This window comes from Theropithecus gelada, chromosome 19 (assembly GCF_003255815.1).
Source record: "Theropithecus gelada isolate Dixy chromosome 19, Tgel_1.0, whole genome shotgun sequence".
In the NCBI taxonomy this organism is placed as follows: domain Eukaryota; kingdom Metazoa; phylum Chordata; class Mammalia; order Primates; family Cercopithecidae; genus Theropithecus; species Theropithecus gelada.
In genome coordinates, this window is record NC_037687.1 from 3089335 (window position 1) to 3114301 (window position 24967).

Consider the following 24967-nt stretch of genomic DNA (forward strand, 5'->3'; position numbering starts at 1 on the left):
GGTGACACAGCGATACCCTGCCTTATAAATAAATAAATAAAATTGTAAGTTAACCCGGCATGGTGGCGGGTGCCTGTCATCCCAGCTACTCAGGAGGCTGAGACACGAGAATCACTTGAACCCAGGAGGCGGAGGCTGCAGTGAGCCAAGATTGCACCATTGCACTTCAGCCTGGGCAACAGAGCAAGAGCCTGTCTCAAAAAATAAATAAAATAAAAATTAAAAATTAAATTTTAGGCTCGGTGCGGTGGCTCATCATGCCTGTAATCCCAGCACTTTGGGAAGCTGAGGTGGGCACATCACTTGAGGTCAGGAGTTTGAGACCAGCCTGGCCAACATGGTGAAACCCCATCTCTACTCAAAAAACAAAAATGCGCCAGGTGTGGTGGCGCACGCCTGTAATCCCAGCTACACCGGAGACTGAGACAGGAGAATTACTTGAATCCGTGAGGCGGAGGTTGCAGTGAACCGAGATCACACCACTGCACTCCAGCCTGGGTGACAGAGCGGGACTCTGTCTCATAAATAAATAAATAAATAAGTACGTTAATAAAATGTTACACTAGCTGGGCAGCTACTCAGGTGGCTGAGGCAGGAGAATCACTTGAACCTGGTAGGTGGAGGTTGCAGTGAGCCAAGATCACACCATTGCACTTCAGCCTGGGCGACAGAGAGACTCCATCCTGAAACAAAAGAAAAATGAAAATGAAAATAAAATTTTAAACGGGTGTAACTCCATGGAGGGAAAAAGAAGGCTGAGAAAGGAGGTAATGGTGAGTGAGTGGTTTTAGATAAGGTAGATGGAGAAAGTGATGGGGAATTTAAGGAATGAGCCACACATCGTCTGGGGAGAGGGCATCCGAGGCAGCGGGCATAGCCCGTGCAAAGGCCCTGAGGCAGGACCGCACCTGACAAGTTAGAGGAACAGCGAGGAGGCCTGTGTAGCTGCAGCAGTGAGGAGGGGGAGAGAGGGAGTAGGGGAAGGTGGGGACGAGACAGAACAGGACACGCAGAGCTTTGTGGGCCTCAAGGAGGACTTGGGCTTTAATTTTAGGACGTCTTCGGGAAGTTGTTGATTTTTGTTTTTTTTTTTTTTGAGACAAGATTTCACTCTGTCGCCCAGACCAGTGGCAGTGGTGTGATCCTGGCTCACTGCAGCCTTAATCTCTCAGGGCTCAACCAATGCTTCCACCTCAGCCTCCGAGTAGCTGGGACCAAAGGTGCACACCAACCACCCCTGGCTAATGTTTTTTTTTTGTTGTTGTTGTTTGTCTGTTTTCCAGACAGAGTTTCACTCTTGTTGCCCAGGCTGGAGTGCAGTGGCGCAATCTCGGCTCACTGCAATCTCCACCTCTCAGGTTCAAGCAATTCTCCTGCCTCAGCCTCCTGAGTAGCTGGGATTACAGGCATGCACCACCACGCCCGGCTAATTTTGTGTTTTTAGTAGAGACAGGGTTTTCTCCATGTTGATTAGGCTAGGCTGATCTTGAACTCCTGACCTCAGGTGATCCCCCCGCTTCAGCCTCCCAAAGTGCTGGGATTACAGGTGTGAGTCATCATGCCTGGCCTGTTTCCTTATTTTTTGTAGCAATGGCGTCTCACTATGTTGCCCAGGATGGTCTCCAACTCCTGGGCTCAAGTGGTCCTCCTGACTCTGCTTCCCAAAGTGCTGGGATTACAGGTGTGAGCTACCACAGCCAGCACTTATTATTATTATTAATACTATTGATGAGTTTCATACATAAAGGATCATGGGCACTTTAGAGCTGGGAGATACTTTCGGTATTTCTCCTATCCTGTCATTAGCAGTGAGAGCCAGCATCCCTTCTTGTTGATGGCATTATTGATGAGTTACATACTTCAAGGGCCAAGGACACTTTCTATGTGTAAGCACCGTATAGAATTGGAAATACTTTTAGCATTTCTCCTGTGCTGTCGTGATTAGTGGGAGCACTTTCCATCTTGCTCTTGATTCATTATTATTAGTGTTGTTATTATTATTATTATTATTATTATTATTTTTTGAGACGGAGTTTCGTTCTTGTTGCCCAGGCTGGAGTGCAATGGCACAATCTTGGCTCACTGTAACCTCCACCTCCTGGGTTCAAGTGATTATCCTGCCTCCGCTTCCTGAGTGGCTGGGATTACAGGCGCCTGCCACTGAGCCCAGCTAATTTTTGTATTCTTTATTAGAGACGGGGGTTTCACCATGTTAGCCAGGCTGGTCTCGAACTCCTGACCTCAAGTGATCCACCCACCTCGGTCTCCCAAAGTGCTGGGATGACAGGGGTAAGCCACCGTGCCCAGCGATATTATTAGTGTTATTAATATTATTGATGAGTTACCTACTTTAAGGATCACGGGCGCGCTCTACGGGCAAGTCCCCTACAGAACCTCCAGCAACTTCTGACATTCTTCCTGCCGTTGCCCTCCACGGGAGCCGGCGGGGCCCCCTGGGAAGCCGGCTAAGGCCCGTCCCGCCCGCAGCTCCGCCCTCGCCCACCTGTAGGCGGGGCCCGGGGCCTGCCGGCCTCAGTTTCCCCGCGCGGCCCGGGGATGCGGGGAGGCGCCGGCTGCCCCGCGCGGCGCGGCCGCCAGGGGCCGCTGCGGAGCCGCCTTTGTGGTCCCGATGCCGGGGCGGGCGCGGGCGGGAGGAGGGCGCGGGGGCCCGGGAGGGAGGCGGGAGGCGCGGCCGCCGCTCCAGCTGCGAGTCCGCCCGCCGCCCGCCGCCGCCGCCGGCTCGGTCCCGCGCCCGCCATGGCCCGCCTGACGGAGAGCGAGGCGCGCCGGCAGCAGCAGCAGCTCCTGCAGCCGCGGCCCTCGCCCGTGGGCAGCAGCGGGCCCGAGCCCCCCGGGGGGGCAGCCCGACGGCATGAAGGACCTGGACGCCATCAAGCTCTTCGTGGGCCAAATCCCGCGGCACCTGGACGAGAAGGACCTCAAGCCGCTCTTCGAGCAGTTCGGCCGCATCTACGAGCTCACGGTGCTCAAAGACCCCTACACGGGGATGCACAAAGGTGGGCGTCCGGCCCCCTCCCCCTCCCCCTCCCTCCGCCTCCCACCCCACCTTCCGGCATCTTCTCTCCCCCATCCCCATCCCTCCTCTGCTCACCTCCCTCCTCTGCCTGCCTCTGCCGGAGCATCGGTTCTTACCCCCTCCCTCCCACCCACCCCTCCTCCCCCCTCTGGGGGTGCAGCTGACAGATCCGAGCGGGCCCCCTCCCCTCCTCCGCCCCCTCTCCCTCCCTCCCCACCTTCCGGCATCTCCTCTCTCTCTCCCTCTCTCTCTCCCTCTCTCTCTCCTTTTCTCTTCTCTCCCATCTCCCTCGACCTCTCATCCTTCCCCCCACAGCACCCTCTCTCTCCCTCCCTCCCTCCCTCACCCTTCCATCCCCCAGACCCCCACCCCTTCCTCCCTCCCTCACCCCACTCTTTCCTGCCCATTTGCCAGGGGAGCCTCGGGAACGCCGGCACCCCTCCCTGCCCCCCCCCCCATTCATTCAGCTTCCCCAGGCCCCGTCGGGGAAGTTTGCACCTGCGGACTCCATTGCTTTGGTTATTTTCACAAAGCCAGGCCGGCGGGGCAGGTCCGGCCGCGGGGGACACGGATGCCCAGGACCCCAGGCTAATCGGTAACTACAAAGGAAGACGGGTTGGGGGCGCCCGGCTCGGGGGGACGCGCCCGCCTCGCCTGCTTCGGGTGGCGGAGAGGCTCCCGTCTCTGCCCACCCCCTGGCCCCACCACCTCCGCGTGGATCAGCATTCTCTCCTCCATTTCTCTGCCCTCCCCCTCCCCCGCCTCCACCTTCGGCTCAAGTTGAAATTGGCCAAGCCTCTTAGCAATGTGTTGGGGTCTCAGGTCCAAGACAATGAGCTTGGACGTGTCCATCTGGGCAGAGCCCAAATTCTGGGGTGGACAGGGAGGAGGAGGGAGGCGTGGGCGGCCTCAGGCCTGTCTGCCTCCCTCCCACCGGATTCTCCCTCCGATGGCATCCCGGGTGGGGGTGTCCAGCAATTGTGTCCCCAGCCCTTGGTTCCCATCATGGGCCCAGCGTCTGAATTGGGGTGGCTTTGACAGCCTTTCCGTCAGGTGGTGGGGACTGGGGGTGGCACTTCAGAGGCTTTGTGCTGGACACCCCCGGCCTCCCCCACCCCATCCTCCAGGAAGACCCTGGAGAGGCCTTGGGGAAGGACTGGGCCGTGACCTATTTTAGACCCACTTTTTCCCCAGCGCTGCGTGCCGGGTAAGCAGGAAGGCATGTTTATTGAGTGAGTGAATGAATGAATGAATGAATGAATGAATGGTGGGTTCAAGAAGGCCCTAGGGAGGGTCTGGTGAGATGGAGCCCAGGCCTGTCACTTCAGCTAGACCCTCCAGCTGGTTATTTTGAGGGAGAGGAAAGAAACCCCTCCCCATTCCCCATCTCTTTTCAAAACCAACCACCACACACACACACACACACACACACACACACACACACACAGGGCCTGAAAAATCTAAGTCCTCCGTGTGGCCTAGGAGGGCAGAGGGGCTCCCATGCGGTCCCCGTAAGTCAATCTCTGGAATCCAGCGGTGATAGGTAGGCTTTGCCCACATGCCCCCAACCCCTGGTACACCCAGAGCACCCATTTCTAGAAGGATTCCCGTGGGAATGGGGGAGTCCACGTGGCCCCCCAAACGGTTGCATTGAAAGGCCTCTGGTTGAGCTGTAGGTCGGAGAGACAGTTGGGGGTGCAGGGACTGGAGAGTCCTGGTTGACTCTTCTTCATCTTTTTTTTTTTTTTCTTCTTCTTATTTTTAAATCTCTGGGAATCCTGGGCACGGGAGAAGTGAGGGGTGAGGGAGGGGCTGGGGCTGGGTTTTCACCTGATCCTGAGCCTCAGTTTCCCTGCTGTCAACAGAGCAGGACCATGACACGTCCCCAGTTGTTTTTTTACAGGTTGGAGAGTGTTGGGGTACCTTGGGGGTATTTCCCATCTGTGGGCTTTCCTTGAAGGGTGAGAATTGAAAAGCCATGTCCACGACAGTCGACAGTCACCCTCCACATTTTAGGGGTCCCAGGTCTGTCTGTGTGTGAGATAGAGGGGCTTCACCTCGTATTGAAAATGGATCCAGCCCCCCAGTACCCTCAGGGCAGTCAATCCCCACCTGTGTGGGGCCTGGCTGGACTTCACCTGGTCTTTGCCCGCGGGTGCTCGGCACAAAGGGGTGGGGGGAATGGAGGAGGCGGTGGTGGGTGTCTTCAGAATCAGCATCTGTGATCCAGGCTTGCGTTTGGGGCTCAGCTGTGTGACTTCTGGCTAGTGACTGCCCCTCTCTGGGCCTTGGCCAAAGGGAGGTGGAATGTTGAATGGAAAGTCAGGATTCTTGGGGAGAGGAGTGAGTTCAGACACCTGCCACCAACACTGACCTTATTAGGGCTGTTTCTGGGAGCCCTGGCGTGGTATAATGTGCCTGCTCAGAGCAGCAGGGCCGTGGGGTGTGGACCTCACGCCTGGAGACAAATCCCTTTCCCCGGATGCTGGCGGGACCCGTGAGGCTGGGCATAGGAGATCTGTAAGGAGCAGAGTGAGGTGGGATGAGAATGCCCTGGAGGGGCACCCGGCTCCTGACACAAACCTGGAGGGGGCACAGCTGGCACCACCTTCAGCCCTTCCTTGGCGTCCAGGCCGCAGGGGCTTGATTTTCCCACGGAAGGCATCGCTATGGAGGTGGGCTCCAAGCGACAGCACATTTCTGGGAAACTGAGGGCTGGAGAGACATATCCTGGGTCCCACACCTACCAGAGCTAGGCCCCCATTACCCCCATGCCTTCCTTCCAGGCCAGGGGGAGCAGCCGTGCCTATATCTGTGTGACATTAGGGGTGACAGGTTCCCCGAAGCCGAGAGTGAGCCCCTCAAGATAGTGCTGGGGACAGAGGGGCCTGTGACACCTGACAGCCACAGCTGGCCTGGCCGAAGGTGGCCTGGGGGCAGTCAGATTCCTAGAGACCCAGAGAAAGGCAGGAGGCGTCATCCAGGAGCCCAGGAGCGGGACAGGGGTAGGGGGAGAGGGATGCATCAAGGTGGTCCCCCGAAAGAGGGCAGGCCCCCGGGTCGCTGGGTTTGTTTTTAATAGAGAGAGAGGAGAGAGAGAGAAATATGCAGGGAAAGAGAGATGGAGAGACCCACAGAGAGACAGAGACGGAGAGACACAGACAGGCAGGGGGCTGCAGAGAGATGGAGGCCCACAGGAAGACCACAAGCCTTCTCTTGCCAGAACTTCCCATCCAGAGAGAGGGGACCTCCCCCAGGAAGGACCCCCACCCCAGGCCAGGGGCTCAGGCCAGGAACTGGAGGCTGGGATTGGGGCTCCCGCTGGCCCCCCTGCAGTTCTCTGCCCCAGGGACCCTCCCTCCAAGTCAGGCACTTCTGGAGTGGCGGCTTCCCCTGTGTACGGATGGTGGCTGCCTGGGTGCCCACCCTGCCAGGGGAAGGTGCCCACAGTGGTGCTGGTCCGCCGCTGCCACCGGGCCCCCGTTTATGGTAATCGCATATACATTTGCATGTTAATGACAATATTTGTCTTAAAGCGGAGGTTGCGCTGGGGGACGGTGCAGGTGGGGGGGGGGGCCGGCAGGGGCCCGGGTGGGGGCCCGCGGTTTCCATGGGAGCACCAGCTGTCGGCTCCGCTCGGGCGGGGGGGAGGAGGAGGCTGTAGCAGGCTGAGCTCTGAGGCGTGAGATTCCGCGTGTGACGCACCAGCCCCAGGGAGAAGGCGGGCTGGGCGGCCTGGCGAGGGGACTGCCGGAGCAGTTGGCTCCTGGTGGTGGCGGGGACAGTGGCAGGGGGCTGGGGGCGGCTGGCAGGGTTGGCCAGTGTGTGTGTGTGTGTGTGCACGCACGTGTGCCTGGAAAGGACCCCTGCCCGGGTGCTGTGTGGCTTCAAGCTGGGCGCGCCCCTCTCTGTGCCTCATTTTCCCCTGCTGCCCATTTTCTCATTTATTTAACAGACTTTCATGAGGCCCCGGAGCCTCACACTGTGACTGTGACATCATTTCTGCATCTCCCTCCCCCCGCTGCCCCCCCCCCCGCTTCAACATTTATTGAACGCCTACTGTTTTCCAGTATTTATGCAGAGCTGGGCATTTGGTGTGAACAGAATTCCTTGTAGGATTCATGAGAGAGTGGGCTAGATGTTAATCTGTCTACCTGTATGACCAATATTTATTGAGCGCTTGCTGTGTACCAGGCCCTGTTCTAGACCCTGGGCTACTGGGTTGGGCAAAACAGGTAAAATTTGCCATCCCTACTCCCTGCCCAGAGTTCCCCTCCCGCCAGATTCCAGTTTAGGGGAGAGAGACAGCTGAGGAACTGGGCTTACAAGGCACGGAACTCGGGAATGTGATGGCAAAACACACACCAGCAGTGACAACCCAGAGGAGGGTCCTGCCTCCACAGGAGTGGAGGCCAGGAGGGCTGCCTGGAGGAGGCGGTTAGTGTAGGAGAGTCGTTGAGAGCTTGGAGTTGAGATGAGCCTGGTTTCTCTGCATCTCGTGGCCTTGGGCAGGTGTCTTCATCCCTCCAAGCTGCAGTGGGTCTTCCCGTTTCAGAGGAAATGAGGGAGATGACAGCAGAAGTGGCAGGGAGAGCAGAGAACAGAAGAGGCCCTTGGCATGGGGCCGGGCACAGAGTATGTGCTTGGTCAGTGGGAGCGGGCTTATTACGTGACTACGCTGAGACCTGAAAGTGTCCCTGACAATGTACAAGGGCCCAGAGGGGCACTAACTCCTGAGAAGCTCAGGTGCAGTGAGGATGGAAGTTTTGTCCTGGTACGAAAGGAGCAAAGGGTCTTGGGAGTCCCAGAGTCCCCTTCTTCTGTGGGGCTCACCTGCTGGGGCTCTTCTGAGGGGACTTAGCTTGGGGCTGGACCCAGGAGGTTATCTTTGAAGTGGGCTGTGTCTCTCTCTTTCACCCCTCAAATTGGCAAGTGAGCCCTTGGCCATTGGAAACACCTGGTAGGACCACATTCATTCATTCATTCATTCATTCATTCACACAACACTTCTTGAAAACCCTCTGTGGCCTTACCTCGTACTGAGCAAGAGAGGTCTGAGGCCAGAGCGAGACATTGGCACCTACAGTCCAGTGGTCTGGGTTGGGTCCAAGGGAGGGATGCAGGGTTGAGGGAACTGGATAATGAAGCAGGAGCTCTTCCTGGAGGAGGGGCATTAGAAATGGGGCTCTGAAGGATCAATAGGAGCTTTCCAGGTGGAGAAAGAGTTTTATTTATGCATTCACAGAAACACTTACTGTGTTCCAGGCCCTATGATGGGCATGAAACACAGCAGTGAACAAGACAGGTACACGTCTTGACTTCCTGGATATAGGGAGGGGGAACTGGATCTGTGAAGGCCTGGAGGCGTGAATAATTTGCACAGCTAGGGTAGAGGTGGGATTAGGTGAGACGTGGGAGATGAGGCTGGAGGGTCAGCATGGGCTGGACCAGGAAAACCTCTGATGCTGGACTGAGCTTGGACTCTTTCCTGAGGGCACTGGGGAGCCATGAAAGAGTTTAGAGCAGAGAGGAACTCAGGCAGACCGGCATGGGAAGCAGGCTTCACATCCTGTTAACTCCCATTGCCACCACCAGCCTCTTCCCAACCTCCCAGCCTTGCTCAAAATATGCTCATTTCCTTCACACCTGGATGGACAAAATAGAAGCTTCCAGTTGGGGTGAGGCCCACAGTGTGGGAAGAGAGAAATACAAAGAAGCAGATGTGTGTTCCGATTACACTGGCTCTTAGAGAACCAAGTTCCCCTCTTCCATGAGAACCACAGGAGGAGATCGGAGCCCAGAGAGGGGCAACACCCAGCCCAAATCATACAGCAGCCACAGCTGGGCTTCACGCCTCCCAGCCTGAGCTTTGGCCTGCTCTGGAAGGAGAGAAAAAAACATGATTTTGGAAACATAGACAAGGGTCAGAGCCATCCAGGAAGGCTGACTGTCCTTGAATTTAAGATGACCAGGGCCAAAGGGAGGAGCTGTTAGGTTTGGAAGACACTGGTCTAGCAGGAGCCCAGTTGGTCTGGGGTCATAGTCAACATCAGTGGTATGTAAGCTCTAGGAGGGCAGAAACTGTGTCTTGTTTGCCATTTGGAAGTGAGCTTGTGGATGAACAAGGGCATGAGGAAATGAGAGGATCTGGGGATGGGAGAATGGATGGGCTGGCTAACGGATGGAGAGATGGATATGTGAATCAATGGATGCAGACATGGGTGGATGGTTGAATGGGTGACAGTGATTCTAGATATGAGTGAATTTGATGGGTACAAAAGTGGGTAGGTCAGTGGAAGGTTTGAATGGATTGAAGGATGGGTGAACAGATGGATGGATGGATGGATGGATGGATGGATGGGTGGGTGGATGGATGGGTGAGTGGATGGGCAGGTGGATGAATGGATTTATGGATGGATGGATGGATGAGTAGCGGATGGATGGATTTGTAGATGGGTGGATGGATGGGTGGATGGGTGGATGGATGGGTGGGTGGGTGGATGGATGGATGGTAGATTGATGGATGGATGGGTAGATGGGTGGATGGATGGGTGGGTGGGTGGATGGATGGATGGATGGTAGATTGATGGACGGATGGGTAGATGGGTGGATGGATGGGTGGGTGGGTGTATGGATGGATGGTAGATTGATGGTTGGACGGATGGATGGGTGGATGGATGGATTGGTGGGCGAATGGATGAGCAGGTGGATGGATGGATGGATGGATGGATGGGTGGATGAATAGATTGGTGGATGATAGGTGGGGGGTGGATGGATGGGCAGATGGAAGGATGGGTGGATGGATGGAGGGGTGGGTGGGTGGATGGACGGATGGTAGATTGATGGATGGATGGATGGATGGGTGGGCGAATGGATGAGCAGATGGATGGATGGATGGAGGGATGGGCGGGTGAATAGGTTGGTGGATGATGGGTAGGGGGGTGGATGGATGGGCAGATGGATGGGTGGGTGGGTGGGTTGGTGGTTCAATGAGTACATGGATGGATGGATGGGTAGGTGGGTGGATAGATGAGTGGATGGATGGATGGATAGGTGGATGGATGGATGCATGAATGAGTGACTGGATGAGTGGATGAATAGATGGATGGATGATGGGTAGATGGAGAAATTAATGGTTGGATGGATGAATGAAAAGATGGATGGGTAATTGGTGGATAGAATACTAGATAGATGGGTGGGTACATGGATGAATGGATGGATGGATGATGCACAGAAGATGGGATAGACTGAAGGATGGAAAGATACTTCCTCAGCCTGTACTACCTTCCTCCTCACCTGGTGAATATGAATGTTCAAAACCTTTGCTCTCAGACAGGTTTGTTTCAATCCTGGCTGCATTTAAAAATTTCTGTGTAATCCTGAAAAAGTCACCTCATCTTTTCTGAACCTTAGCTCCTTTGTAAGAGAGAAGGAATACAGATAACTAGTTCACAGCGCAGTTGTCAAAATTGGCATTAATTTATATGATGTGGCCAGACGTGGTAGCTCACACCTGTAATCCCATTGCTTTGGGAGGCTGAGGTGGGAGGATCTCTTGAGCCCAGGAGTTCACGACCAGCCTGAGTAACACAGCAAGATCCATCTCTACAAAAAATAAAAAAACGTATCCAGGTGTGGTGGTGTGCACCTGTAGTCCCAGCCACTCAGGAGGCTGAGGTGGGAGGATTGCTTGAGCCCAGGAGTTCCAGATCAGCCTGGGAAACATAGCAAGACCCCTTCTCTACAAAAAATAAATTTAGGCCGGGCACGGTGGCTCACGCCTGTAATCCCAGCACTTTGGGAGGCTAAGGCAGGTGGATCACTGGAGGTCGGGAGTTCGAGACCAGCCTGACCAACATGGAGAAACCCCATCTCTGCTAAAAATACAAAATTAGCTGGGTGTGGTGGTGCATGCCTGTAATCCCAGCTACCTGGGAGGCTGAGGCAGGAGAATCGCTTGAACCCAGGAGGCAGAGGTTGCGGTGAGCTGAGATCGTGCCATTGCACTCCCGCCTAGGCAACAAGAGTGAAACTCCGTCTCAAAATAAATTAAATTTAAATAAATAAATAAATATATATATATATATATATATATTTTTTTAATTTTTTTTTTATTTTTTTTTTTTTGAGACGGAGTCTCGCTCTGTCACCCAGGCTGGAGTGCAGTGGCCGGATCTCGGCTCACTGCAAGCTCCGCCTCCCGGGTTTACGCCATTCTCCGGCCTCAGCCTCCCGAGTAGCTGGGACTACAGGCGCCCGCCACCTCGCCCGGCTAGTTTTTTTGTATTTAATAGAGACGGGGTTTCACCGTGTTAGCCAGGATGGTCTCGATCTCCTGACCTCGTGATCCGCCCGTCTCGGCCTCCCAAAGTGCTGGGATTACAGGCTTGAGCCACCGCGCCCGGCAATAAATAAATATATTTTTAAAAAAACTGCACATGGGCTGGGCGCGGTGGCTCAAGCCTGTAATCCCAGCACTTTGGGAGGCCGAGGCAGGTGGAACACGAGGTCAGGAGATCGAGACCATCCCTGGCTAACATGGTGAAACCCCATCTCTACTAAAAATACAAAAAACTGGTTGGGCGTGGTGGCGGGCGCCTGTAGTCCTAGCTACTCGGGAGGCTGAGGCAGGAGAATGGCGTGAACCCAGGAGGCGGAGCTTGCAGTGAGCCGAGATCGCACCACTGCACTCCAGCCTGGGCGACACAGCGAGACTCCGTCTCAAAAAAAAAAAAAAAAAAAAAAACCACAAAAAACTGCACATGGTGACATGAGCCTGTAGTCCTAGCTACTTGGGAGGCTGAGGTGAGAGGATGGCTTGAGCCTGGGGAGGTGGAGGCTGCAATGAGCCATGATTATGCCACTGCACTCCAATCTGGAAAACAGAGCTAAACCTTGTCTCAAACTTAAAAAGGCAACAACTTTATTAAGTCTGTATTGTGTGCCAGCCATTGAGTGAGGCTTGAGGTCATAAAGCAATTCGGGGGTAGGAGAGACTGACAATAAACTAGTAAATAAAGTTGAGATAGGTGTGAGTTGCTGTGAACAGACTAAAGGTGTGTGTTGGGAGATGACAACTTTCCTTGGAGGCCAGAGATGGCCTTTCCAGGAGGTGAAGTTTGAGATGAGACTTGAATGACAGGTGGGAAGGCTGTTATTCTACAACCAAGGGAAAAGCATTCCAGGCAGAGGGCACAGCCCATGCAGAGGCCCTGAGGCAGGACCACCACATCTGGTGTGTTGGAAGAACAGCAAGGAGGCCTTTATGACTGGAGCAGAGTGAGGAGGGGAGAGAGGGAGGAGAAGAGGGCAGGGAGAGAGTGGGGTAGGTTGTTGAGCGGGTCCTGTGTGTCTTGGAAGGACTTTTTTTTTTTAAATTTTTTTTTGAGATGGAGTCTCACTCTGTTGCCCAGGCTGGAGTGCAGTGGCGCAATCTCGGCTCATTGCAACCTCTGCCTCCCGGGTTCAAGTAATTCTCCAGCCTCAGCCTCCCAAGTAGCTGAGATTACAGGTGACCGCCACCACGCCCAGCTAATTTTTTGTATTTTTAGCAGAGACAGGGTTTCTCCGTGTTAGCCAGGCTGGTCTCGATCTTCTGACCTTGTGATCTGCCCGCCTCAGCCTCCCAAAGTGCTGGGATTACAGGCGTGAGCCACCGCGACCGGCCAGAAGGACTTTGGTTTTTACCCCAAGAAAGGTGGAGCCATGGAGACCTGTGGCAGGGGAGGGATAGGGTCTCTTAGGGAGCTTGGAATGTGGACAATGTGGATTCTGGGTCCTCCATTTTTTAGATGGGGAAACTAAGGCCCAGAGGGCCCTAGAATAGGCTTGCGCCTGGCTCTTCTGAGGAGCTCCTGAAGATGGTGGTGCCTGGAGGTAGCTGGAAGACAGGGTGGAGCAGACCCCTCAATGCCCTCCCGTTCTCCCAGCTGCCTTTGAGGGTAGGGTCTTTATATCCAAGAGGATTTGCATTCTTGTCCCTGACCCTCTGCTGGGGGAAGAACCAGAGGGTGTGCCTCTAGCAGAGCTAGGAGCCACCAGACGAACCTTGTACACACAGAGAAATGGAGGCCCAGGCAGAGGAGGGGAGGTCAACTCACCAGCTCTTGACAGGGGAGGTGAGGAAGAGGAAGGGATCTAGTGATGTGGCTCTCTCTCTCTGCCTCTCTCTCTCCCTCCCTCTCTCTCTCTCTCTCTCTCTCTCTCTCTCTCTCTCTCTCTCTCNCTCTCTCTCTCTCTCTCTCTCTCTCTCTCTCTCTCTCTCTCTCTCTCTCTCTCTCTCCCTCCCTCCCTCTTTCAAGAGATTGACGTCTCACTATGTTGCTAAGGCTGGTCTCAAACTCCTGGGCTCAAGCAATCTTCCCAAGGCATTGAGATCATAGGTGTGAGCCACCGCGCCCAGCCATGATGTGGTTCTCAATGGGAGTTATTCTGAGACATTTAGAGACATTTGTGTCTGGAGACATTTGTGGTTGTCATGATTTGGGGGTGCTTCTGGCTGTGAGCGGTGTTGAGTGGGTGGAGGCCAGGAATGCTGCTCAATACCCCGCAGCGCCCAGGGTGACAGATGATCCGGCCCCAAGCATCCACAGTGCGGAAGCTGAGAAACCCTGGTCCAGCGGACACCAGGGACCTGGCTTGGGCAATTGGTACACAGTGCAGTGTCCTGCAGATGAGGCCTGAAGGTTCTTAGGACAAAACCTCGGAATGCCCTTGACTTCCCTCTCTCACAACAACAACTCCTAATCCTCTATCAGCAGATTCTGATGGTTCTGCCTTCAAAACCTCTCTAGGATCTGCCCACTTCTCTCTCCTCTGCCTTCACCTGGTCCAGCCCCCTCATCCCTCACCTGGACCAGTCGGTCCCTTGTGCCCTTGTCCCTGGCTCCCATCTTTGCGCCCCCCAGTCTGTCCTTCCCACACCAGCCACCAGAGGGCGCCTGTGAGCACCTGAGTCAGGACCCGTCCCTCCTCTGCCCTCAGCCCTCCATGGCTCCCACCCCTCTTTAGAGTCAAAACCCAAGTCCTCCCCGAGGCTCACAAGGTCCTGCATGACCTGCCCCATCCTCTTCCTACCATCCGCTGCCCCCTCTCTCCTCCGCACTCACTCTGCTCCAGCCACACAGAATGGATGAATGGATGGATGGATGAATAGGTGGGAGGATGGGTGGATGAGTGGATGGATGGATGGATGGATGGATGGATGGATGGATGGATGGATGAATGGATGGATGGATGGGTAGATGGATGGGTGGGTGGATGGATGAATGTGTGGATGGGTGGGTGGATGGAAGAATGAATGGATGGATGGATGAATAGGTGGGAAGATGGCTGGATGAGTGGATGGATGGATGGATGAATGTGTGGAGGGGTGGGTGGATGGATGAATGAATGGATGGATGGATGAATAGGTGGGAGGATGGCTGGATGAGTGGATGGATGGATGAATGTGTGGAGGGGTGGGTGGATGGATGAATGAATGGATGGATGGATGAATAGGTGGGAGGATGGCTGGATGAGTGGATGGATGGATGAATGTGTGGAGGGGTGGGTGGATGGATGAATGAATGGATGGATGGATGAATAGGTGGGAGGATGGCTGGATGAGTGGATGGATGGATGAATGTGTGGAGGGGTGGGTGGATGGATGAATGAATGGATGGATGGATGAATAGGTGGGAGGATGGCTGGATGAGTGGATGGATGGATGAATGTGTGGAGGGGTGGGTGGATGGATGAATGAATGGATGGATGGATGAATAGGTGGGAGGATGGCTGGATGAGTGGATGGATGGATGAATGTGTGGAGGGGTGGGTGGATGGATGAATGGATGGATGGATGGATGAATAGGTGGGAGGATGGTTGACTCGATGATGGACAAGTGGATGGGTGAACAGTTGGGTGGATGTATGGATGGGGAAATTCCTGGTGTAATGATGGGGACTGAAGCCATAGGACTCAAGATGCCTGGGCAAGAGATCAGGGATCCAGAATGAGCCCCAGGGAACCCCTATATGTCAGGCTGTGCAGAGGAGCAGGCAGCATGGAGGCTGAGGAGCTACAGCCAGCAGATATGGACCTCATTTGGAGGCAGCATGGTTGATGTAGGGTCCAGGAGGAGGACACCAGGGCCTCAGAGCAGGAATCCCCGTCTGTCTTGGTTTTCCTAGTGAAGTTGGGGAGAGCTTTGGGCTGGGAAGGTGGAGGAGGAAGTGGAGAGGATGAGCAGTGAAGCTGGGTGGGTGAAGAAGGAAGGATCCTGTGTCCTTTCAGTGCATGTGTGGCATTGTGGTTCCCATTTTATGGATGAGACTGTGAAGGCTCAGAGAGGTTAAGTGGCTGTCCCAAGAACACACAGCAGAAAGGTACTGAGCTGGCTTTGATCCTTATCTCTAATCACTAGATTACAGAACTGAGTTAAAGACCAAGAACGTGGGGACCCCATCATGCAGGAGGTTCAGGATCAAAGTAGTTGAGATGGGAGGGGAGATCCTGGCTGGGGAACGAAGGAGCGGATGAATAGCAATGTCTTATCTCTGTTTCCCCAGCACCACTGGTGCATAGTAGGTGCTCAGGAATATTGAATGACTCTGTGCTAGGCATGGCGGGGAGGGGAGGGATAAAAATGAATCTAGGTCAGGCGCGATGGCTCACGCCTATGATCCCAGCACTTTGGGAGGCTGAAGTGGGTGATCACCTGAGGCCAGGAGTTTGAGACCAGCGTGGCCAACATGGCAAAACCCCATCTCTATGAAAAAAAAAAAAAATAGCCGGGTCTGAGGGTGCAAGCCTGTGATCCCAGCCGCTTGGGAGGCTGAGGCAGGAGAATCGCTTGAACCCGGGAGGCGGAGGTTGCCGTGAGTTGAGATCATGCTACTGCACTCTAGCCTGGGCAACAGATTGAGACTCTGTCTCAAACAAAACAGAAAAAACAAAACAAAAAACAAGCAAAAAAAGAAAGGGCTGAGCACAGTGGCTCCTGCCTGTAATCCCAGCACTTTGGGAGGCCGAGGCAGGCGGATTGCTCAGGGTCAGGAGTTTGAGACCAGCCTGGCCAACATGGTGAAACCCCATCTCTACTAAAAATACAAAAAAATTAGCCTGGCATGGTGGTGGCCTGCGCCTGTAATCCTAGCTATTTGGGAGGCTGAGGTGGAAGAATCGCTTGAACCTGGAGGCGGAGGTTGCAGTGAGCCGAGATCGCGCCACTGCACTCCAGCCTGGATGACAGAGTGAGACTCCATCTCAAAGAAAAAAAAAAAAGTAAAGTAATAAAGAATGACTACTCCACAGGCAGAGCAGCCTCCTGGACTGCTTGTTGGCTATTTTTATGGTGACTCCTTGATCATATGCTAAAGAAGAGGTAGATTATTCATGAGATTCTCAGGAAAGGGGTGGGCAGTTCCTGGAGCCAAAGGGTCCTCCACTTTTAGGATAATTTCCTGACGTTGCCATGGCGTTTGTAAACTGTCATGGTGCGGGTGGGAGTGTCTCTTAGCATGCTAATGCATTACAATTAGTGTGTAATGAGCAGTGAGGATGACCAGAGGTCACTTTCACTCCCATCTTGGTTTGAGTGGGTTTTGGCTGCTTATTTACCACATCCTGTTTTACAAGCAGGGTCTTTACGACCTGTATCTTTTGATACCATTCTGCCAACCTCCCATCTCATCTCGTGATTAAGAATGCCTAACTTGGCCGGGCGCTGTGGCTCATGCCTGTAATCCCAGCACTTTGGGAGGCCGAGGTGGATGGATCATCTGAGGTCAGGAGTTCAAGACCCAGGCTGGCCAACATGGTGGTGAAACCCCCTCTCTACTAAAAAAAAAAATTAGCCGGGCGGTAGTGGCACGAGTTGTAATCTCAGTTACTAAACTCCTGTTCTAGATGGAGTTGCTCTGGTTCAAACGCCTCTGACAGTACTTCCCTCTGATATCCCCCAAACCCTGAGATCCCTCAGGGCCCAAACCAGAGTTCATGTCTTTCTTCCAAAGTGCACGTTCTCCTGGGTTCCCACCTGGGTTTGTTGTCCCAGGGCTTCCATAACAAATGACCACAAACTGGGGGGCTTGGAACAGCCTCTCCCAGTCCTGGAGTTCAGAAATCAACTCTCAAGGCGTGGGTAGGACCTCGCTTTCTCCAAGGCCCTAGGGGAGGGTCCTTCTTGTCTCTTCTAGCTTCTGGGAACTCCAGGTGTCCTTGGCTGGTGGACGCATTGCTGTGGTCTCTGTTCCGTCATCTTTGTGTCTGTGTCTCCTCTCCTCTGTGTTATAAGGACACTTGAGGCCGGGCGCGGTGGCTCACACCTGTAATCCCAGCACTTTGGGAGGCCGAGGCGGGTGGTTCACTTGAGGTCAGGAGTTCAAGACCAACCTGGCCAATATGACGAAATCCCGTCTCTACTAAAAATACAAAATTAGCAGGGTGTGGTGGTGGGCGCCTGTAATCCCAGTACCCAGGAGGCTAAGGCAGACTTGCTTGAACCTGGAAGGTGGAGGTTGTAGTGAGCTGAGATTGCACCATTGCACTCCAGCCTGGGCAACAGAGCGAGACTCTATCTCAATAAATAAATAAATAAATAAATAAATAAATAAATAAATAAATAATAAGGATGCTTGTCCTTGCATTTGGGGCCCATCTTCATCTAGGATGACTTCATCCCAAGTTCCTTATTGAAATCTGAAAGTCTCTTTTTCCAGATCAGGTCACATTTCAGGTTCTAGAGGGGCTATATTTTTTTAAAAATTTTATAAAATTAATTTTAATTTTTTTTGAGACAGGGTCTCCCTCTATCACCCAGGCTAGAGTGCAGTGGTATGATCATAGCTTGCTGTAGCCTCGACCTCCCAGGTTCAAGGGATCCTCCCACCTCAGCCTCTTTAGTAGCTGGAACTACAGGCGTGAATCACCACACCCAGCTAATTTTTTTATTTTTTATTTTTAGTAGAGACAAGGTCTCACTACGTTGCTCAGGCTGGTGCAAACTCCTGAGCTCAAGCAATCCTCCCATGTCAGCCCCCCGACTGGCTGGGACTGCAAGTGTGCGCCACCATGCCCGGCTAATTGTTTTAAATTTTTACTAGAGATGGGGTCTCACTATGTTGCCCAGGCTCGTCTCAAACTCCTGGGCTCAAGCCATCCTCCCACTTCAGCCTCCCTAGTACCTGGTACTACAGATGTGAACCACCATGCCAGGCTAACTTTTTTTTTTTTTTTTTCCAGTAGAGTTGGGATCTCACTATGTTGCCCAGGCTCAGGATGGATGTAGCTCTTTTTCAGGAAAACACCATTCAACCCATTGCATCCTCACACCCCACCATCCAAGCGTGTCCCAGCCATCCTTGCCTCCTCCCTCCCCTCCCCTTGCCCCCCACCAAAGCCCTGCCTTAGATGTTCCTGTCTTTGTCCCCATGGCCCGCTGATTCAGTCTTCATCTTCTCCCGTCCTGACCTTGACTCCCCCCTCGCTGGCCTCCAGCCTTCTGTCCTACACTCCAGTCCCTTCTTTGTGCTGGCCCCAGAAGGCTCTTTTCTGCACACACCTCTGACTGTGCCCCACCCCTGCTCAAACACCTTCCGTGGCTCCCCACTGCCCTTGACATCAGTCCAACAGTTCTTTGCCTATTGCTCAAAGCCTTTCACCTCCATCTGTCCCCTTCAATGGCATCTCCCACCTCCTGCAATGCACTTTTTTTTTTTTTTTTTTTTTGAGGCAAGAGTTTTGCTCTGTCGCTCAGGCTGGAGTGCAATGGTGAGATCTTGGCTCACTGCAACCTCTACCTCCTGAATTCAAGTGATTCTCCTGCCTCAGCCTCCTGAGTAGCTGTAATTACAGGAGTGTGCCACCACACCCAGCTAATTTTTTGTATTTTTAGTAGAGATAGGGTTTCATCATGTTGGCCAGGCTGGTCTTGAACTCCTTACCTCAAATGATCTGCCCGCCTATGCCTCCCAAAGTGCTGGGATTACAGGCGTGAGCCACCGCACCTGGCCTTTCTTTTTCTTTCTTTCTTTTTTTTTCAGATGGAGTCTCACTCTGTTACCCAGGCTGGAACGCAGTGGCACAATCTTGACTCACTGTAACCTCTGCCTCCCAGGTTCAAAAGTCATTCTTGTGCCTCAGCCTCCTGAGTAGCTGGAACTACAAGCGTGAGCCACCACACCCAGCTAATTTTTGTATTTTTAGTAGAGAGGGGGTTTCACCATGTTGGCCAGGCTGGTCATGAACTCCTGACCTCAGGTGATCCACCTGCCTCGGCCTCGCAAAGTGCTGGGATTACAGACATGAGCCACCGCGCCCAGCCCTACCACACACTTCTGAAAGCCTATGTCCCACACACCAGGCAGGCTTTTCTTCTATGGACCCAGCTCCAAAAGCATCCTTCAGGAAGTCTTCTCCAGGCAGAACCGCCCTGCCTTCAGAGCATCCCCAGCCCTTCTGCCCTTCTCTTGGCCCGGGCTGACCATACAGAGTGTGGAGGGGTGGGGAGTGTCAGGCTCTGCATCTTCCTAGCAGGGGGACCACAGTCACTTCCCAAAAAAGAGCATTCTCCTGGGCTGGAGACTGGAGTGTCTTTTTGGGCTGAGGTCCCCAGCTGCCCGGGCTGGAGAAACTTATCCATTGAGCAGATCTCATGTTCCCCAAGGATCCCCCACCTTGATCCCCGATATACCCTTGGGTCTCGAGGGATTTGTGTGCAGTGCGTTGTCTATAAACTTGAAGATCAGTTCCTGTCTGGGCTTTGAAAATAGGGTGGGTGCGAATTGCCAATCACTGAGCATTCTGAACCGTTGATCCCAGGTGGGACTTCCCTGTCCACCCCTTCCAGAACCCCAAGGCTCTCCAGGTGTGCAGGGAGGCTGCACACCTGACTCTGGTCCCCTTGCCATCTGGGGCAGGTGTGTGGGGTGGGAGTGGCTGGAGCTGGGACATGGTGAGAGGCTCACCTGGCGTGGGTGGGGGATAAGCTGTGGCTCAGGCTGAGTCTTCCTTCATGGGGGTTCCTCTGGGTCTAGGGTGCAACCAACCAGAGTTCTCACAGTTGAAACGGGATCCACAGGACCCTCAGCATTTGATCCAGCCCCATGTTTCTGAGAAAGGTGGCACTAGTTTTTGTTGTTGTTGTTTGTTTGTTTGAGACAAGAGTTTCCCTCTGTCTCCCAGGCTGGAGTGCAATGCATGACCTCAGCTCACTCCAACCTCATCTCCCGGGTTCAAGCAATTCTCATGCCTCAGCCTACTGTGTAGCTGGGACCACAGGCGCGTGCCACCACGCCCGGCTAATTTTTTTTTTTTTTTTTGAGACGGAGTCTCGCTCTGCCGCCCAGGCTGGAGTGCAGTGGCTGGCTCTCGGCTCACTGCAAGCTCCGCCTCCCGGGTTTGCGCCATTCTCCTGCCTCAGCCTCCCGAGTAGCTGGGACTACAGGCGCCCGCCACCTCGCCCAGCTAGTTTTTTGTATTTTTTAGTAGAGACGGGGTTTCACCGGGTTAGCCAGGATGGTCTCGATCTCCTGACCTCGTGATCCGCCCATCTCGGCCTCCCAAAGTGCTGGGATTACAGGCTTGAGCCACCGCGCCCGGCCCTAATTTTTGTATTTTTAAGTAGAGATAGGATTTCACCATGTTGGCCAGGCTGGTCTCGAATTCCTGACCTCAGGTGATCCACCTGCCTTGACCTTGCAAAGTGCTGGGATTACAGGCATGAACCACCATGCCCGGCCCAAGGTGGCACTATTTTAAGGTTATTTCTAGGGAAGCAGGTACGGCAAGAGGCTGTGTCCTTCCTCATGTTCCTCGGGGGAGAATTTTGGAAAAGATGTGAACACCAGGCACTGGATCCCAGTGGTTAGTGCACGGTCTGCGAAGCTAGACTACCTAGGTTTAAGTCCTGGACATTTGACTGGGCACGATGGCTCACACCTGTAATCCCGGTGCTTTGGGAGGCCGAGGCGGGCAGATTACTTGAGGTCAGGAGTTCAAGACCAGCCTGACCAACATGGTGAGACCCCGTCTCTACTAAAAATATAAAAATTGGGCTGGGCGCGGTGGCTCAAGCCTGTAATCCCAGCACTTTGGGAGGCCGAGACGGGCGGATCACGAGGTCAGGAGATTGAGACCATCCTGGCTAACATGGTGAAACCCCGTCTCTATTAAGAAATACAAAAAACTAGCCGGGCGAGGTGGCGGGCACCTGTAGTCCCAGCTACTTGGGAGGCTGAGGCCGGAGAATGGCGTGAACCCGGGAGGCGGAGCTTGCAGTGAGCTGAGATCTGGCCACTGCACTCCAGCCTGGGCAACAGAGCGAGACTCCGTCTCAAAAAATAAATAAATAAAAAATAAAATAAAATAAAAATTGGCTGGGCATGGTGGCTTATGCCTGTAATCCCAGTACTTTGGGAGGGCAAGGCGGGCAGATCACCTGAGGTCAGCAGTTCGAGACCAGCCTGGCCAACATGGTGAAACTCCATCTCTACTAAAAATACAAAAACATAGCCTGGTGCAGTGACTCATACCTGTAATCCCAGCACTTTGAGAGGCTGAAGTGGATGGATCATGAGGTCGGGAGTTCGAGACCAGCCTGGTCGAGATGGTGAAAACCCTGTCTCTACTAAAAAATACAAAAATTAGCTGGGCGCAGTGGTGGGTGCCTGTAATCCCAGCTACTTGGGAGGCTGAGGCAGGAGAATCACTTGAATTTGGGAGGTGGAGGTTACAGTGAGCCGAGATCGCGCCACTGCACTCCAGCCCGGGCAACAGAGCAAGACTCCATCTAAAAAAAAAAAAAAAAAAAAAAAAAAAAAATTAGCTGGGCTTGGTGGCAGGTACCTGTAATCGCAGCTACTCAGGAGGCTGATACAGGAGAGTCGTTTGAACCTGGGAGGTGGAGGTTGCAGTGAGTTGAGATGGTGCTGCTGCACTCCAGCCTGAGTGACGGAGCGAGACTCCATCTCAAATAATAATAATAATAATAATAGGCCGGGCGCGGTGGCTCAAGCCTGTAATCCCAGCACTTTGGGAGGCCAAGACGGGCGGATCACGAGGTCAGGAGATCGAGACCATCCTGGCTAACACGGTGAAACCCCGTCTCTACTAAAAAATACAAAAAGCTAGCCGGGCGAGGTGGCGGGCGCCTGTAGTCCCAGCTACTCGGGAGGCTGAGGTAGGAGAATGGCGTGAACCCGGGAGGCGGAGCTTGCAGTGAGCCGAGATCACGCCACTGCACTCCAGCCCGGGCGACAGAGCGAGACTCCGTCTCAAAAAAAAAAAAAAAAAAATAATAATAATAATAATAATAAAGCCTGGACATTCTACTTACCACCTACCTGTGTGACCTTGGGCAAGCCACTTCCCCTCTCTGTGCCTCCATCTCTCATCTGTAAAATGGGAGCAATGCTGTCAGCTACTTCATAGGGGCTACTATGAGTATTAAATGAGTTAATATATAGTATAAGCTTACTATTTTCAGTTTTTTTCTGTTTTTCTGGTTTTTAATTTTTTTTTTTGTTTTGGGGTCTTTGTGTGTGTTTTTGTTTTGTAATTTTTTTTCTGAGTATAAGCTTATTAATATTAAATACCAATGGCGTCTTTTTGAGACAAGGTTTTGCTGTGTCGCAAAACCTTGGCTGGAGCCAGGCTGGAGCACAGTGGTGCAATCATGCCTCACTGCAACCTCGACTGCCCAGGCTCAAGCGATTCTCCTGTCTTGGCCTCCTGAGTAGCTGGGACCACAGGCACATGCCACAACACCCAGCTACTTTTAAAAATTATTTGTAGAGATGGAATTTCACTACGTTGCCCAGGCTGGTCTCAAACTCCTGGGCTCAAGCGATCCTTCTGCCTCAGCCTCCCAAGGTGCTGGGATTCCAGGTGTAAGCCACCACACCTGGTCCAGTGGACTTTATTAATGTCACCACACATCTGTGCTGATGGGGAACTGGAGTTTGCAGGTGCTGCCGTAACCACACACCACACACAGGGTGGCTTAAACAACAGAAATTTATTTTTGCTCAGTTCTAGAGGCCAGAAGTTCGAGATCAAGGTGTTGGCAGGGCTGGTTCCTTCTGAGGCTGTGAGGGAGCGTTTTCTCCAGGCCGTTCCCCTGTAGCGTTCCTTGTCTTGTAAACTCATTGTCCTATCACCGCCTCCATCTTCATGTCCTCCTGGCTGTGCGTGTCTCTGTGTCTATTTTTCCATTTTTTATAAGGGCACCAGTCTTATTGGATCAGGGCCCACCCCGATGACCTCATGTTGACTAATTCCATCTGCAATGACCCCGTTTCCAAATAAAATCACATTCGGAGGTCCTGAGGGTTAGGACTGCAAATGATGAATTTAGAGAGAGGGAGAAGCACATTCAGCCCATAGCAGGAACTGTGAATCAAAGCTCTATTTATCCAGGAGTGGGTAAACATTACACATTTTCACCAGCTAGAAACGAGAAGCAGAGAGACCAAGAAGAGGTTGGGCCAAGAGATCAAGGAAGCCATAAGGAAGATTTTCAGCACCGGGGACAGCGGCAGGGCGGGCTTTTGTGAGCATGCGTCTGTGTGTGGCGTTTGCATGGGCCTGTGCGTGCGTGCGTGTGTGTGTCTGGTATGCATGCAGTGTGTGTGTGTGTCGTGTATGTGGTGTGCATGCATTATTGCATTGTGTGTGTATGTAGTGTGTGGTGTGTGCATGCATCTGTATGTGTGTAGTGTGTATGGTGTGCATGCATTGTGTGTGTGTGTGTAGTGTGTGCAAGCATCTGTGCGTGTGTGTAATGTGTGGTATGTGCATGCATCTGTGTGTGGTGCATATGTGTCTTGTCTGCGTGTGTGTGCATGTGTGGTGTGTGTATGCATCTGTGCGTGTGTGTGCATAGTGTGTGTTGTGCATGCATTGTGTGTGTAGTGTGTGGTGTGTATGCATCTGTGCATGTTTGTGGTGTGTTGTGCATGCCTTGTGTGTCATGTGTAGTGTGTGCATACATCTGCGCACGTGTGTGTGTGGTATTTGCATGCATCTTGTCTGCGTATATGTGTGCATATGTTGTGTGTGTGTGTAGTGTGTGGTGTGTGCATGTGTCTTGTCTGCGTGTGTGTATGTGCTGTGTGTATGCATCTGTGCGTGTGTGTGTAGTGTGTGGTGTGTGTATCCATCCGTGTGTGTGTAGTGTGTGGTGTGTGTGTGTATCTGTGTGTGTGTAGTGTGTGGTGTGTGTGTGTGTGTGTAGTGTGTGATGTGTGTGTGTAGTGTGTGGTGTGTGTAGTGTGTGTGTGTGTAGTGTGTAGTGTGTGGTGTGTGTGTGTGTAGTGTGTGGTGTGTGTATGTGCGTGTAGTGTGTGGTGTGTGCATGTGTGTGTGTGTAGTGTGTGGTGTGTGTATCTGTGTGTGTGTGTGTGTGTGTGTGGTGTTTCTTTCCCTTTCACTGCAGAGCTCCCAGACTCTGGGGCTGATGGCCTTAGATGTTGCTCAGGGCACCTGCACACCCCCCTACCCTCCTAGGGCCACCACCCTCCAAACCCTGCAGACAAGGAGTCCACAGGCAGGAAAAAAAAAGAAAAAAGGAACCTAGGAAGATAGATTTTTACCCTTATCTTACATCTGCCTGCAGCCCAATTTCTTACCGATCAGACCTGATTTCTCTCAGGCCTTAGGGCTAAATTGCCTTAGTGTAGTTCTTTTGAAGAGCTTGGGGAATAAAATTCAGAAAACAGAAGCATCAAGAAGAAAATAGACCATCACATACAACAATGACCACAGGAAAGATGAGGACGTAGACCCTGTGAAGAGCTCCTCCAAAGTGACAAGGTGCCCAGCTTCATTAACAGTTCTTGGAAGGTACATTAAAATCTCAATGAAATACAACTGCACGCCCACCTTAATGACTAACATTTAAAAGGTTGGCAAAAACCAAGCGTTAGTGAAGATGAAGCACTAATAGAGCC

General features: G+C 53.0%; 1 protein-coding gene across 1 annotated transcript in view; it reads left to right on the forward strand.

The window, feature by feature from the left end:
- The first annotated feature begins 2757 nt into the window (after nucleotides 1–2757).
- CELF5 (CUGBP Elav-like family member 5) overlaps nucleotides 2758–24967 on the forward strand; it is a 78558-nt gene continuing 56348 nt past the window's right edge. Inside the window, 2 exon segments of the mRNA XM_025367067.1 lie at nucleotides 2758–2847; nucleotides 2849–3017. Coding sequence (XP_025222852.1) covers nucleotides 2758–2847; nucleotides 2849–3017 — 259 coding nt within the window.